General features: G+C 46.0%; 1 protein-coding gene across 1 annotated transcript in view; it reads left to right on the top strand.

Annotated features, from left to right (window-relative positions):
• Positions 1 to 13,673, top strand: part of LOC118374103 (pappalysin-1-like) — a 183,612-nt gene that overhangs the window by 125,245 nt on the left and 44,694 nt on the right. Inside the window, exon 10 of the mRNA XM_052521171.1 lies at positions 3,778 to 3,974. Coding sequence (XP_052377131.1) covers positions 3,778 to 3,974 — 197 coding nt within the window. The remainder of the gene's footprint in view (positions 1 to 3,777; positions 3,975 to 13,673) is intronic.

Below are 13,673 nucleotides of genomic sequence, written 5' to 3'. Positions count from 1 at the left end.
TCGAGCACTGATGTTGGGCGATTGGGCATGGCTCGCAGTCAGTGTTCCAATTCTTCCCAAAGGTGTTTGATGGGATTAAGGTCAGGGCTTTGTGCACAGGGGCATTGTCATGCTGAAACAAGTAGGGCCTTCCCCAAACTGTCACCACAAGGTTGGAAGCACAGAAATGTCTAGAATGTCATTGTATATTGTAGCGTTAAGATTTCCCTTCACTGGAACTAAGGGGCCTAGTCCGAACCATGAAAAACAGCCCCAGACCATTATTCCTCCTCCACCAAACTTTACAGTTGGCACTATGCATTCGAGCAGGTAGCGTTCTCCTGGCATCCGCCAAACCCAGATTCGTCCGTCTGACTGCCAGATGGTGAAGGGTGATTCATCACTCCAGAGAACACGTTTACACCACTCCAGCCGACACTTGGCGTTGCACATGGTGATCTTAGGCTTGTGTGCGGCTGCTCGGCCATGGAAACACATTTCATGAAACTCCGGACAAACAGTTCTTGTGCTGACGTTGCTTCCAGATGATCTTTACGCGCTTCAGTACTTGGCGGTCCCGTTCTGTGAGTTGGTGTGGCCTACCACTTCACGGCTGAGCTGCTGTTGCTCCTAGACGTTTCCACTTCTCAGTAACAGCACTTAGAGTTGACCAGTGCGCACAAATTCATCACGCGAAGCAGCCACAACTGTCAGCAAGAGTGTCCATAATTGAGTCTTTGAATCATGGACACTTACTGAATGTTGTGGCTGGTGTGCGTGGTGATATTGTTGTCTCTACCGTCTTGCCCTCTGTGCCCAATAATGTTTTGTTCCATGTTTTGTGCTGCTGCCATGTTGTGTTGCTGCCATGTTGTTTTAAGGTTGTGCCGCTACCATGCTGTGTTGTCACGTGTTGACAACACAGCATGGTAGCAACACAGCATGGTAGCAACACAGCATGTTAGCAACACAGCATTGTAGCAACACAGCATGGTAGCAACACAGCATGTTAGCGACACAGCATGGTAGCAACACAGCATGGTAGCGACACAGCATGGTAGCAACACAGCATGTTAGCGACACAGCATTGTAGCAACACAGCATGGTAGCAACACAGCATGTTAGCGACACAGCATGGTAGCAACACAGCATGTTAGCGACACAGCATGGTAGCAACACAGCATGTTAGCGACACAGCATTGTAGCAACACAGCATGTTAGCGACACAGCATTGTAGCAACACAGTGTACTCATCCTGTTGATACATTATACTGCTATAGAGATTTATATTTACTGTTATTTTTTTATTGAACCTTTATTTAACTCGGCAAATATGTTAAGGTGTGGAGTCGTGGAGTTGTATCTCGTGGGAAGTGTCTACCACTCACTGTTGGTCATGTATCTGAGAGATCTGTCTCTGTCTTACCCAAGATGCTTTGTGTGCTTGAGGTAAAATACCTCTTCGATAATGGACTCCACCACTTACCAGTCCTTAAAGCACATTCTCTAACACACACGGTGTGATACATGTATGTCTACTTTATTTCAATCTTGTAAAGTGTGGCTCTTCAGCTGCTACCCCAGCTGCTCTGTCCTCCTTCTCTCCCCCTCCCTTCTTTCATATCATGTCCACCTACTGCTCTATAGAGCCCCACAGTGGAGGTGTCATAATACCCATAAAACCTAGCGGTCAAACAGGGAAATGGTTCCACCATTCATTTGTCCCGTGTAGGCTTATTCTGGCTTGACATTTTAATAACCATGGACAGTTGAATTGAAGTTTACATACACCTTATCCAAATATATTTGAACTCAGTTTTTCACAATTCCTGACATTTAATCCTTATAAAAATATTTATTAGGTCATTTAAGATCACCACTTTATTGTAACAATGTGAAATGTCAGAATAATAGTAGAGATAATTATTTATTTCAGCTTTTATTTCTTTCATCACATTCCCAGTGGCTCAGAAGTTTACATACACTCATTTAGTATTTTGTAGTATTGCCTTTCAATTGTTTAACTTGGGTCAAATGTTTCGGGTAGCCTTCCATAAGCTTCCCACAATAAGTTGGGTGAATTTTGGACCATTCTTCCTGACAGAGCTGGTGGAACTGAGCCAGGTTTGTAGGCATCCTTGCTCAGACACGCTTTTTCAGTTCTGCCCTCAAATGTTCTATAGGATTGAGGTCAGGGCTTTGTGATGGCCACTCCAATACCTTGACTTTGTTGTCCTTAAGCCATTTTGCCACAACTTTGGAAGTATGCTTGGGGTCATTGTCCATTTGGAAGACCCATTTGCGACCAAGCTTTAACTTCCTGATGGATGTCTTGAGCTGTTGCTTCAATATATCCACCTACTTTTCCGTCCTCATGATGCCATCTATTTTGTGAAGTGCACCAGACCCTCCTGCAGAAAAGCACCCCCACAACATGATGCTACCACCCTGTGCTTCACGGTAGGGATGGTGTTCTTCGGTTTGCAAGCCTCCCCCTTTTCATTCAAACATAATGATGGTCATTATGGCCGAACAGTTCTATTTTTGTTTCCTCAGACCAGAGGGCATTTCCCCAAAAAGTATGATCTTTGTACCCCATGTGCAGTTGCAAACCTTAGTCTGGCTTTTTTATGGTGGTTTTGGAGCAGTGGCTTCTTCCTTGCTGAGCTGCCTTTCAGGTTATGTCGATATAGGACTTGTTTTATTGTGGATATAGATACTTTTGTGCCTGTTTCCTCCAGCATCTCCACAAGGTCCTTTGCTGTTGTTCTGGGATTGATTTGCACTTTTCGAAACCAAAGTTCGTTCATCCCTAGGAGACAGAATGCGTCTCCTTCCTGAGCGGTATGACGGCTGCGTGGTCCCATGGTGTTTATACTTGCGTACTATTGTTTTTACAGATGAACATGGTACCTTCAGGCGTTTGGAAATTACTCCCAAGGATGAACCAGACTTGTGGATGTCTACAATTTATTTTCTGAGGTCTTGGCTGATTTCTTTTGATTTTCCCAAGATGTCAAGCAAAGGGCCACTGAGTTTGAAGGTAGGTCTTGAATGGTGGAAAAATGATTGGAGCCATTTGCCTGTTTGGCCGCTAGGTTTTATGGGTATTATGACTCATACTGTGGTACTCTATATCTCCTCTTCTTATGTCCTCAACCCTCTCTCCTCTCTCTCCTCTCTCTCACCTATTCCTCACTCAACTCTCTTCCCCCTCTCCTTCCTTGTAAAACAGCTTGCATATCCTTGCACAACAGAGGTTAAAAACCACAAAGTAGACGGACTGTTCTGTATATATTTATTTGAAAAGAAATGGGATTAAAAGAGTATAAAATACAAAACATCTCTAAAAGGTCCATTTAAACTAATCAAATATATTTTCTCCTAAACAGATACAATGCCTAGCTTCCTCTAAACACATATTGAGTGTTCTGTACCAAACTGCTTACTGACTCCATTAAAAGTAGCAATAATCATTAACATCAGGTGTGGGACATTAGTGGGTGTGGCCTAAACATCCAAAACAAGACAAGACAAGACAAAAAAACAAGGCAAAATAAACCATTGCAAATGCAGTTGATAACTAAAAGGCAATGGATAAACTACAGTACGATAGATACATTGCGTAATCTGGGCCCAGTCTAACAAATGAATTCACATCAACACAAACCGTTTTCAAACCGTTTTCAAGTTCATTCACATAAACACGAGTTCATTTTCCTCAAACACAATCCAAACAGTCTAAGAGTCACATGTTAAGCGTGAATCTCTTCACACTTCTCTCTTCTCCCCCTCCAGAGGAGCCCAGTATGTGTTACTTCTACGACGGTGACGGAGTGTGTGAGGACTTTGAGCGGGAGACCAGCGTGAGGGACTGTGGCCTGTACACCCCCAGTGGGTTCCTGGACCAATGGGCCACAACCGTACTGGTGTCCCACCAGGAGAGTCTCTACTGCCCAGCCGAGGTGGCCGCCGGCTACCCTGCCGTCACTAAAGTACATCCCTAATCTACCTCCCTAATCTACACTACACAACTCAACACGATAGATTGCGTTCATCAGGGAACACGCATCGTTTCTTTTTTTTAAAACACTTTATTAATGCAACGGAAAACTAAAATGAGTGTTTCTTATTGGACATATGAGTGTATCTTATTGTTTCACTCTGTTTTCCCCCCTCATTTTGCTGCCTAATGAACAGGACTAATAGTGTTCCTGCTGTTTTAACACGCACATGCTGTCCAACGAGTGGTTAAGAGAGAGATGCTAATAGTCCGTTGAAAGTGTACGCCACCTCACATGACCTTGTTGAATCTTTATGCTACAATTCTTTTAGCTACTTTTATACATGTCTATCTCTTACTGTGAGCTGAGCCTGTGTTCAGGGGCTTGTAAGGTCACAGAGGCAAATGGATGTTTACACTGCACCTCGAGAGGCAACCGTGATGTCAGAATTTCGTTCGGGACGTTTATTGCACTTTCTAATCTCCAGCGTTTCTCTTTTTTTTTTGTGTTGGAAACTTGAGCTCAAAATGCTCTTGAAAAGGTTATCTGATTCCTTTTTGGTTTGGGGTGTTGTGAAGAGCTCTGTTGTCTAAGGCAAAGTGTATAGCTTTCATTATTGTAATGTTTAGAGAGGACAGGGGAATAATTTATTGGACAGAGACTGTCATTTAGCCTACACAGTGTTCTAAATTGATCTCCTTTTGGGATGTACATTTTCACACTCTCTTGACGAGTTCACAGCTCGGCGCGTGTCATAGACGTGACCAAGTGTGTTGCCACCAATGTAGTTGCATCAAGTATTTTCCCAGATGAGCCACCGAGCAGCACACACACGTGATCCATACATACATTATTTCTACTGTGAGGAAGACACAGTGCCCTGGGTCAGCTTGAGAGATGTTATCACTGCCAAACTGCAAGGCTGCCTACTGTATAGGCTACACCTGCACGCACGCACACACACACACACACGCACGCACGCACGCACGCACACACACACACACACACACACACACACACACACACACACACACACACACACACACACACACACACACACACACACACACACACACACACACACACACACACACACACACACACACACACACACACACACACACACACACACACACACACACACACACACACACACACACACACTCTCACTGGAAAGCTCTTGAAAAGGTTGCATGATTCATTTTTGGCCCCGGGCTGTTGTGAAGAGAATGCTCTCTGTTGTCTAAGGCAAAGTTTATAGCTTACATTAATGTAATGCTTACGGAGGACAGAGGGAAGATGTCATTGAGTCCACTCAGAGACTCTGGGACAATTGATCTGTTGCTGTCGCGGGACACAGGGAATCACTGAGTGCCAAAAACACACGGCACAGAGAACAACTGCATCAGGTTCTTCCCTACTCAACCTTTCTCTGTTCTACAGGGCATTACCACAGCGTTATTTTATTGAATGATTAGTATACTGTTATTTGATTGGAGGAAGGGATTATTAACGTGTCATTTGTTTGGAGGCAGGGAGTATTAATGTGTTATATGATTGGACATCATACAGGACATATGGGCTGATATGTACCTGTCGTTTTGTATTATTAGTATTAGGGAAAGGGAAAAGGGGGTTATCGAGTCAGTTGTCCAACTGAATGTATTCAACTGAAATGTGTCATCTGCACTTAACCCAGCCCCTCTGAGTGAGAGGTGAGGGGGGCTCTGCCTTAATAGACATCCACGTCTTTGGCGCCCGGGGAACAGTTATATCATAAGTATGTACAGTGCATTCGGAAAGTATTCAGACAGCTTGACTTTTTCCAAATTTTGTTACGCTACAGCCTTGTACTAAAATGGATTAAATTCATTGTTTTCCTTATCAATCTACATAAAATACCCCATAATGACAAAGCAACCCTTTGCTCAGTACTTTGTTGAAGAACCCATGGCAGCGATTACAGCCTTGAATCTTATTGGGTATGATGCTACAAGCTTGGCACACCTGTATTTGGGGAGTGTCTCCCATTTTTCTCTGTAGATCCTCGCAAGCTCTGTCAGGTTGGATGGCGAGCGTCACTGCATAGCTATTTTCAGGTCTCTCCAGAGATGTCGGATCAGGTTTACAGTGAGAACAAGTACTTGATACACTGCTGATTTTGCAGGTTTTCCTACTTACAAAGCATGTAGAGGTCTGTAATTTTTACTTAACCTTCACCCCAGTTTGAGGTCCTGTGCGCTTTGGAGCAGGTTTTCATCAAAGATCTCTCTGTACTTTGCTCCATTCATCTTTCCCTGATCCTGACTAGTCTCCCAGTCCCTGCCTCTGAAAAACGTCATGATGCTGCCACCACCATGCTTCACCGTAGGGATGGTGCCAGGTTTCCACCAGACGTGGCGCTTAGCATTCAGAAGAACTCTAGAGCTCTGTCAGTCTTACCATCGGGTTCTTGGTCACCTCCCATTTTTTGGTACCCTTCCCCAGTTCATCCTGAGTTAAGGACCTTGTGCCTGCGGTTTCAGTGTTTCAAAACCCTCGGATGAAAAATGTTGGGTTCAGCTGGGTTCAGCTCATGCCTTTACTATTGATTTGAACAGTAATGTCTACTTTTCAGCACAGGCCTCTCCAACCTGTCCGACTTCCCTCAAACCTCTCAGACTTGGCACGCACACATTCTCTTTGATCCCGGCCTGTGCTCTCAGAGATAATATCTCCCACAGTCAAGATGACAATAAAGCCGTCTCCCAAAATTACAGTACCCAGCTTCCTCTTTGTATGGAACACACGCCCCACACACAATATCCCCCTGCCTTCTCCTCTTCCCCCCAAACAAGGGCATAGGAGATTAATTCCTGTCTACCGTAACCAGAGCAGCTAAGGTTTATTGGGACCAGAAGCAACTTCCACCGAATCGAGTTTGCTCGTTAACATTTCCCTCCACTTCAAGTCTGATTGGGCATATTGTGTAGTTCTGCTCCCTGCAGTGGGTTGCTACTGTACTATAGCAATGTTGTTTGCCCTTAACTATACAGTTACACATATAGGTAGGAAAGGTTAGGTGCAACACAGGTGTAACACAGGTGTAACACAGGTGTAACAGCTTCTATTACAGCTTCTATTGCTGCCTTGCTTATACATAGATTTTATTGTTTTCTTTCATTACATTCATTTTTACTACAACGTGTAGACATAACAGGTTCAGCAGAAATCTACAATGGTAGAGTATGTACTATCTACTCTGTGAGGCTGAACTTGACATGTCACGGCATGGAGCTGTGTGGTCATGGGAACAAGTTTGGAGAAGAGTGCATGGAACCATGGACCCTTCTGATCTGGGTCATCAGTGGTAAACAAGGTAAAGGGCCACTCACATGCTAGCAGGCCAAGTGCATAATGGGCAACGATACTGTAGTTACTATCTAACGCCAGTTCTATGAGTGAAGCAGTTTACCATGCTGCTTAAGCAGCCAATAGCCAGATAAAAAAAAATATTCACGAGCTCCAGCCAATGGGAGCACTGTTGTCCCTATATATTGGAGCACATCCCCTTACTCAGCCTCTTGAAAAGTCTTTAAGCGAGACCCTGGGAGCCGGGAATGGACTGAAGCCCTATAGGGCTCCACTTCCCTCATAGAACTGGAGTACATACCCAGTAACTATTGTTCTATATCGTGAACCACGGCGCTATTGTTCTATATCGTCGACCACGGCGCTGCCGCACAAATATCCTCAACCCCCACACCCGCTAAAAGGGCAGAGGAGACCACGACTCCACAAGTAGGTCTTGATGCCAGAAGGTAATTCATGGCAAGGCAGCGGTTCGTGTCGCAGAGTCTCATAGGCAGAAATTGCTGAGGCCTACACCTTAATGATGGACCACGAACGTTGCTTGTCAAAGAGAAATTGCAGAACACTCTCCACAGAGCAACGCAAAGGGTAGACAGTCTTCTTGTCGCACCAAGTGCATGAACACACCTCACTTACCAGCGTAAGTCTTGGACAGTCCCAATGACCCTGTATCATGCTGATAACAGTAGACGATAAATCACAGAGAGGGGGTGGACAACAGAAAGAGGCTGAACAACAGAACAACTGGTCATCAAATCCTCGTTACGCTCCCTCCGCATCCAGTTAGATGCAGAGTCACATCTAGAAACCTCAGGGCTCGTTCTCGGCTGCTGGGCAGACGGGGCAGCCACTGGCCTTGGTGTAGACATGGAGGCTGTCACAGATGCACCGGGGGACGCCGTTTGATGGCTCGACGATATGCCACAGATCCAGGCCGGGCGTTCATTGAGATAGAAGCAGAGAGAGCCGACTGTTGGTGGGGCACCGACACTTTGGCCAGAGGCAGGTGTCTGGACAGCTGCTACTTCTCCTCCTTCAAATAACCAAAATGGTTAGTAGCTTGGGGGCTTTGAGCAGGTTTTGTCAGCCTCGTTAATGGCTGTTATGGCACAGCATGTGCACCGAGCGTGTAACTCAGGGGTAGTCAACCTTGGCTGAAAGACCTGGGTTGCCTACCCCTGGTGTAGCTCGTCTCTGCCATCTGCACCGTGAAACGATTCTTCAGCATGGGCAGAGAGGGCTTCATGATGTTCCAATAACTTGTACTCAGAATGAGGTAAGTGGCCATGGCCGAGGGATGCTGTGGGCGATAGCCCCCTGCCATCCTTCCACCCTAGTGAATGTCGCGTAAGACTTCGAGACTTCGCTTTTGCCATCAACGGCGAGCCCCAGGAGCCCTCCACATAACTGTTGAGCGAGAGTTATGGCGGAAGCCAAGCGGTCTGTTTCCATGGCTGGTGAGGCAGATGGAGGGGGTTCCCAAGTCGCTTGGTGTCAGAGCCAGCGTCATCCACATCCTTAAACAGTGCAGTTCCACTGCTATGCCTCCCATCCCCCAAGGCCGCATCCCTGGGTCAATGTTGGCAACTGCTCCATAGAAGTCACCGGTATCCCCATCGACTGTCATTATAATCAATATTGATGATAATGAGAAGCTCTCAGAGAAGCCCTCAGAATCTTAGACCACCGAGAGTACATCCTTGAGAGGGACCTCCTGTCAGACGCTGCTGTCAGACGCTGCTGTCACACATTCATAGGCCAGCAACATGAAAAAAAAGTTTTTTGTTGTAGTTTGCTCAAGGTCTAGGGACTTGAATGTCTGGAATCTTCTTCAGTTTCGCAAGTGCATCATTTCTTTTCAGGCTATTGGCTGGCAGTGGGGTAAACCAATAGGAGTGCATTCCCCCTATGAGGTGGAGCTTCACGATATAGAAATATGTTGGATGTCAGTTAGCGTGGGTAACTGTGGAAGGCTCCTTGGCTCTAAACACTCTTGTTGTTGTTTTTTTCCACACTTGTTGTATCCTCCACCATGTTCGGGTGGTGTCGGGCCACGTAACATTCTGCATGTCTGCACCTGAACAGATACAGTGGAATAGATTAACTTCATAGAGGAAGTTAAGGGCAAACTTTGCCAAGCAAGTCAATGGTGGATCCTTCTCATCCACACATCTGCCACACTGAGATAAACTCTGTCAGCTTCCTCCCTCCCTTTGGGTGAGCAACACCCTCCCAGCACCAGGGCCATACAGTACAGTACATGAGGAACAAAAATCATTCCCCCTGTAGATGCATACACTGTCTATCAGTCTGGCCGTCGGACCCAAACGGGCAGAGAAATGATATAACGCAGCATGTAAAGCCTTGTACTTAGGAACAAAAATATACACCGCCACTGTGCGTAACAGCTGAGAGCTGAGTAGCCTGCATTCTTTTCTCCCCACGGAAAGAAATCAGCCATTCCCTTGCCAAGAGTGACACGCATCTATCAGAGGGCCACTGAGCATGGCTACCGGGTCCGCCTGTTGACTTTTATAGCTCCCGCAGGCTGTTGGAGGGCAGGGCCCACGTTCTGTTTGATTTTCTTTCCTAGTTTTTTTCTTCTCTCCATCAGTTTTATCATGTCGGTTGCACAGTGTGCCGATTGTGCAGGAGGGGAACTTACTGCATCCAGAATGAATGTGAAAGTGACACTCCACTGAGATGTCTTGCACCCTGAGAATGTGCAAAGGGCACACGAGATGGAGGGACAGAGAGAGAGAGAGGGGGAGGGGGAGAGCGAGTGCGTGAGAATGAAAGATGAAGGAATAACAAAGAGAACGAGGTACAGAAAAAGAATGTGAGACAAAGACAGACAGTGAGAAAGAGAGGGAGAGAAAGAGAAACAGACAGACAGAGAGGAGAGGAAGAAGGCAGACAGTGTTTCTTTGTACTGTGTGCTGTGCTTTCGTCACTAGCCCTGTTCCCTTCCCTAAAGACCTCAGACAGTTTGTTAATGGATTATGTCTGCTATCAATTTGATCCTAGCGAATGATGTCTGAACCCAGTAACACTGGGAAGTGTAGCACTTTAGACGCGCACATACACTACATGGCCAAATGTGTACACCCCTTCAAATAAGTGGATTCGGCTATTTCAGCCACACCAATTGCCGAGCACACAGCCACACAAGCTCAAAGAACAGGACCGCCGAGTGCTGAAGCGCATAAAAAATGTCTCTCCTCGGTTGCAACACTCACTACCGAGTTCCAAACTGCCTCTGGAAGCAACGTCAGCACAACTGTTCGTTGGGAGCTTCATGAAATGGGTTTCCATGGCTGAGCAGCTGCACACAAGCCTAAGATCACCATGATCAATGCCAGGTGTTGGCTAAAGTGGTGTAAAGCTCACCACCATTGGACTCTGGAGCTGTGTAAATGCTTTTTCTGGAGTGATGAATCACGCTTCACCATCTGGCCAGGAGAACGCTACCTGCTCCAATGCATAGTGCAAACTGTAAAGTTTGGTGGAGGAGGAATAATGGTCTGGGGCTGTTTCATTTTTTGCGCTAGACCCCTTAGTTCCAATGAAGGGAAATCTTAACGCTACAGCATACAATGACATTTTATACCAGGTATTACTAAACAGGAATGCCGTCGAGGGTACGCCAAATAAAAATGTGATTCAGATGTTTTTCTTTTTTTTTCACATTTTCAAACAGTCCATTTTTATTTTCCAAAGGGGCTATACATTTGGGTGAGGTTTTTCTCTCGCGTGAGTAGCCTCTTTCACTACAGTGAAAATGGTTAACTTTGTTAAAGCAAGGTCCCTGAACTCTTGTGTATTTTCTGCACTATGCAATGATATGGGCAGCGACCATGTAACGCTTTTACAACATACAGTAGTGCGCTGGTTATCAAGGGGCAAAGTATTGACACGTTTTTTAAAATTGGGAGACGAGCTTAAAGTTTTCTTTACTGCCCATAATGTTCACTTGTCTGACCACTTGATGATGATGAGTTTCTCACACGAATGGCCTATCTGGGTGATCACCTGAATCATCTGAATCTACGATTACAGGCACTCTCCACAACTATATTCAATGTGCGGAACAAAATTGAGGCAATGATTAAGAAGTTGGAGCTCTTCTCTGTCTGCATTAACAAGGACAACACACAGGTCTTTCCATCATTGTATGAATTTTTTTGTGTGCAAATGAACTCAAGCTTACAGACAATGTCAAATGTGATATAGCAAAACCCCATGGGTGTGTTTGGTGCGCAATTACGCAGGTGCTTTCCTGAAACGAATTACACAAACAACTGGATTCGTTATCCCTTTCATATTTAATCAGAAGCCACTGCCAGATTTCTGGATTGGTCTGCACTCAAGAGTATCCTGCCTTGGCAAATCGCGCTGTTAAGACACTGATGCCCTTTGCAACCACGCACCTGTGTGAGAGTGGATTCTTGGCCCTCACTAGCATGAAAACTAAATACAGGCACAGACCACGTGTGGAAAATGATTTAAGACTGAGACTCACTCAGATGGAAACCATGTGTTTGATGTATTTGATACCATTCCACTCATTCCACTCCAGCCATTACCACAAGCCCATCCTCCCCAATTAAGGTGCCACCAACCTCCTGTGACCCACATCTGCATCCTTGAACTTTTTAAATGTCTTTCTTGGCCAATTCATCTCTACTGCTTCATCTTTTGTTGTACAATGTTTATGTCATAATGCATATACAAGACCAGTGTTGAGGGGCTGCTTTTGCTCCTTAACGTATATGACCTTGATTTCCCATGGACCACACACATCACACACACACACACACACGCACGCACGCACGCACGAACGCACGCACGCACGCACGCACGCACGCACGCACGCACGCACGCACGCACACACACACACACACACACACACACACACACACACACACACACACACACACACACACACACACACACACACACACACACACACGCACGCCACAGGAGGTTGGTGGCACCTAATTGGGGAGAAAGGGCTCGTGTTAAGGACTGGAGCTGAATACGTGGAATGGTATCAAATACTGTACATTGAACACATGGTTTCCATGTGTTTGATTCTATTTGTGCCATTCTAAACATTATCATGAGAGTATTCTCCCCTCGGGAGCCTCCTTGGACATACACACACAAACCGGACCCCCCCCACACACACACACACACACAAACACACACACACACTGCCCACACAGTTAGTCCGTCCAGCAGCAGCAGCTACAGGATTATAGTGGTGGTCCCCGAGGATTCCATGTACCACTGCTGACTTTGTGCAGAGGAACATAATGTTCACACACAGTAACACCATGGGATAATTATTTTAGCTGGGTTAAATCTGGGGGGGGGGTATTTCATTGGGGAATTTGGATCAGAGCTAGCAACCAGCAGCGCATATTACAGTGAACCATTTAATGTTGAGCCAGGTGATTTCTCAGGGGATGGATGCTGCCCAGCAATCTCTGACGCAACCCCCGGTCGAGAGCCCTAGAGAACCCCAGTCTTTCAATAATGGATCCCAGGCAGACTACAGGATAACTTTAGGAGCAGTTCCGATGACGCCGCAAATAATCACCTGGATAGGACGCTGTAACCCAGGCATTTAACACATCACACAAATATATGTGCACTGGCATGGAGTTATGGAAGCTGGAAGCTCGCAGGAATCTAAGACAGCGCAGCCCTTCAGGTAACTCACCATAACTAGAAGAGCAGGAGAGAAGAACATGAGAGAAGAGGAGGAGTAGAAAAGAGTGTAAAAACCAGGAAACAATCACCGGAGTAGTTTTGTTTCCGAGTCCCAGAAGTGCAGCGTATGCAGGCAGCTACACACACCAGCTGTAGCTGACAGCTCCGTGCTGTTCTCTCACTGAGGAGCTACAAGGAAGACCATGTTTCCCTCGCGCTATAAACTCATTCCAAACCACACTCCTCACCAGGCTCGCAGACAGTGACATAAGCATGTGGTAACATAAAATAAAAACGAATGACGTTCCGGCATTCTCCCATTTCAATTATCATTAAGGGGAGCATCTGGTAAACCCATCAGGTCATGTTCTGGAGGTATCAGCAGCCCCCATTTACATTTTGAGCTGTTAACACGTAGTGTTGGACCCGTCGAGTGAAGGACATTGATGTGAGGGTGGAATTTTGACAGAAAAAGCCAGGCCCGAGGAATCCCTTGCCATCTGAATCGATCTGCGATCGGCTGGTTGGCCTGCCACTGGTGCACCCACCAACCCTGCTCCTGTGGTCTCAGCACCAGCCACTGCTTAGGTCTTGACAGATGAGATGAGGGGAGTAGGTGGA

The sequence above is a fragment of the Oncorhynchus keta genome, chromosome 6 (assembly GCF_023373465.1).
Source record: "Oncorhynchus keta strain PuntledgeMale-10-30-2019 chromosome 6, Oket_V2, whole genome shotgun sequence".
Classification (NCBI taxonomy): domain Eukaryota; kingdom Metazoa; phylum Chordata; class Actinopteri; order Salmoniformes; family Salmonidae; genus Oncorhynchus; species Oncorhynchus keta.
The sequence above is the reverse complement of the archived record's forward strand: the minus strand, read 5'-3'. Positions and strand labels throughout refer to the sequence as shown.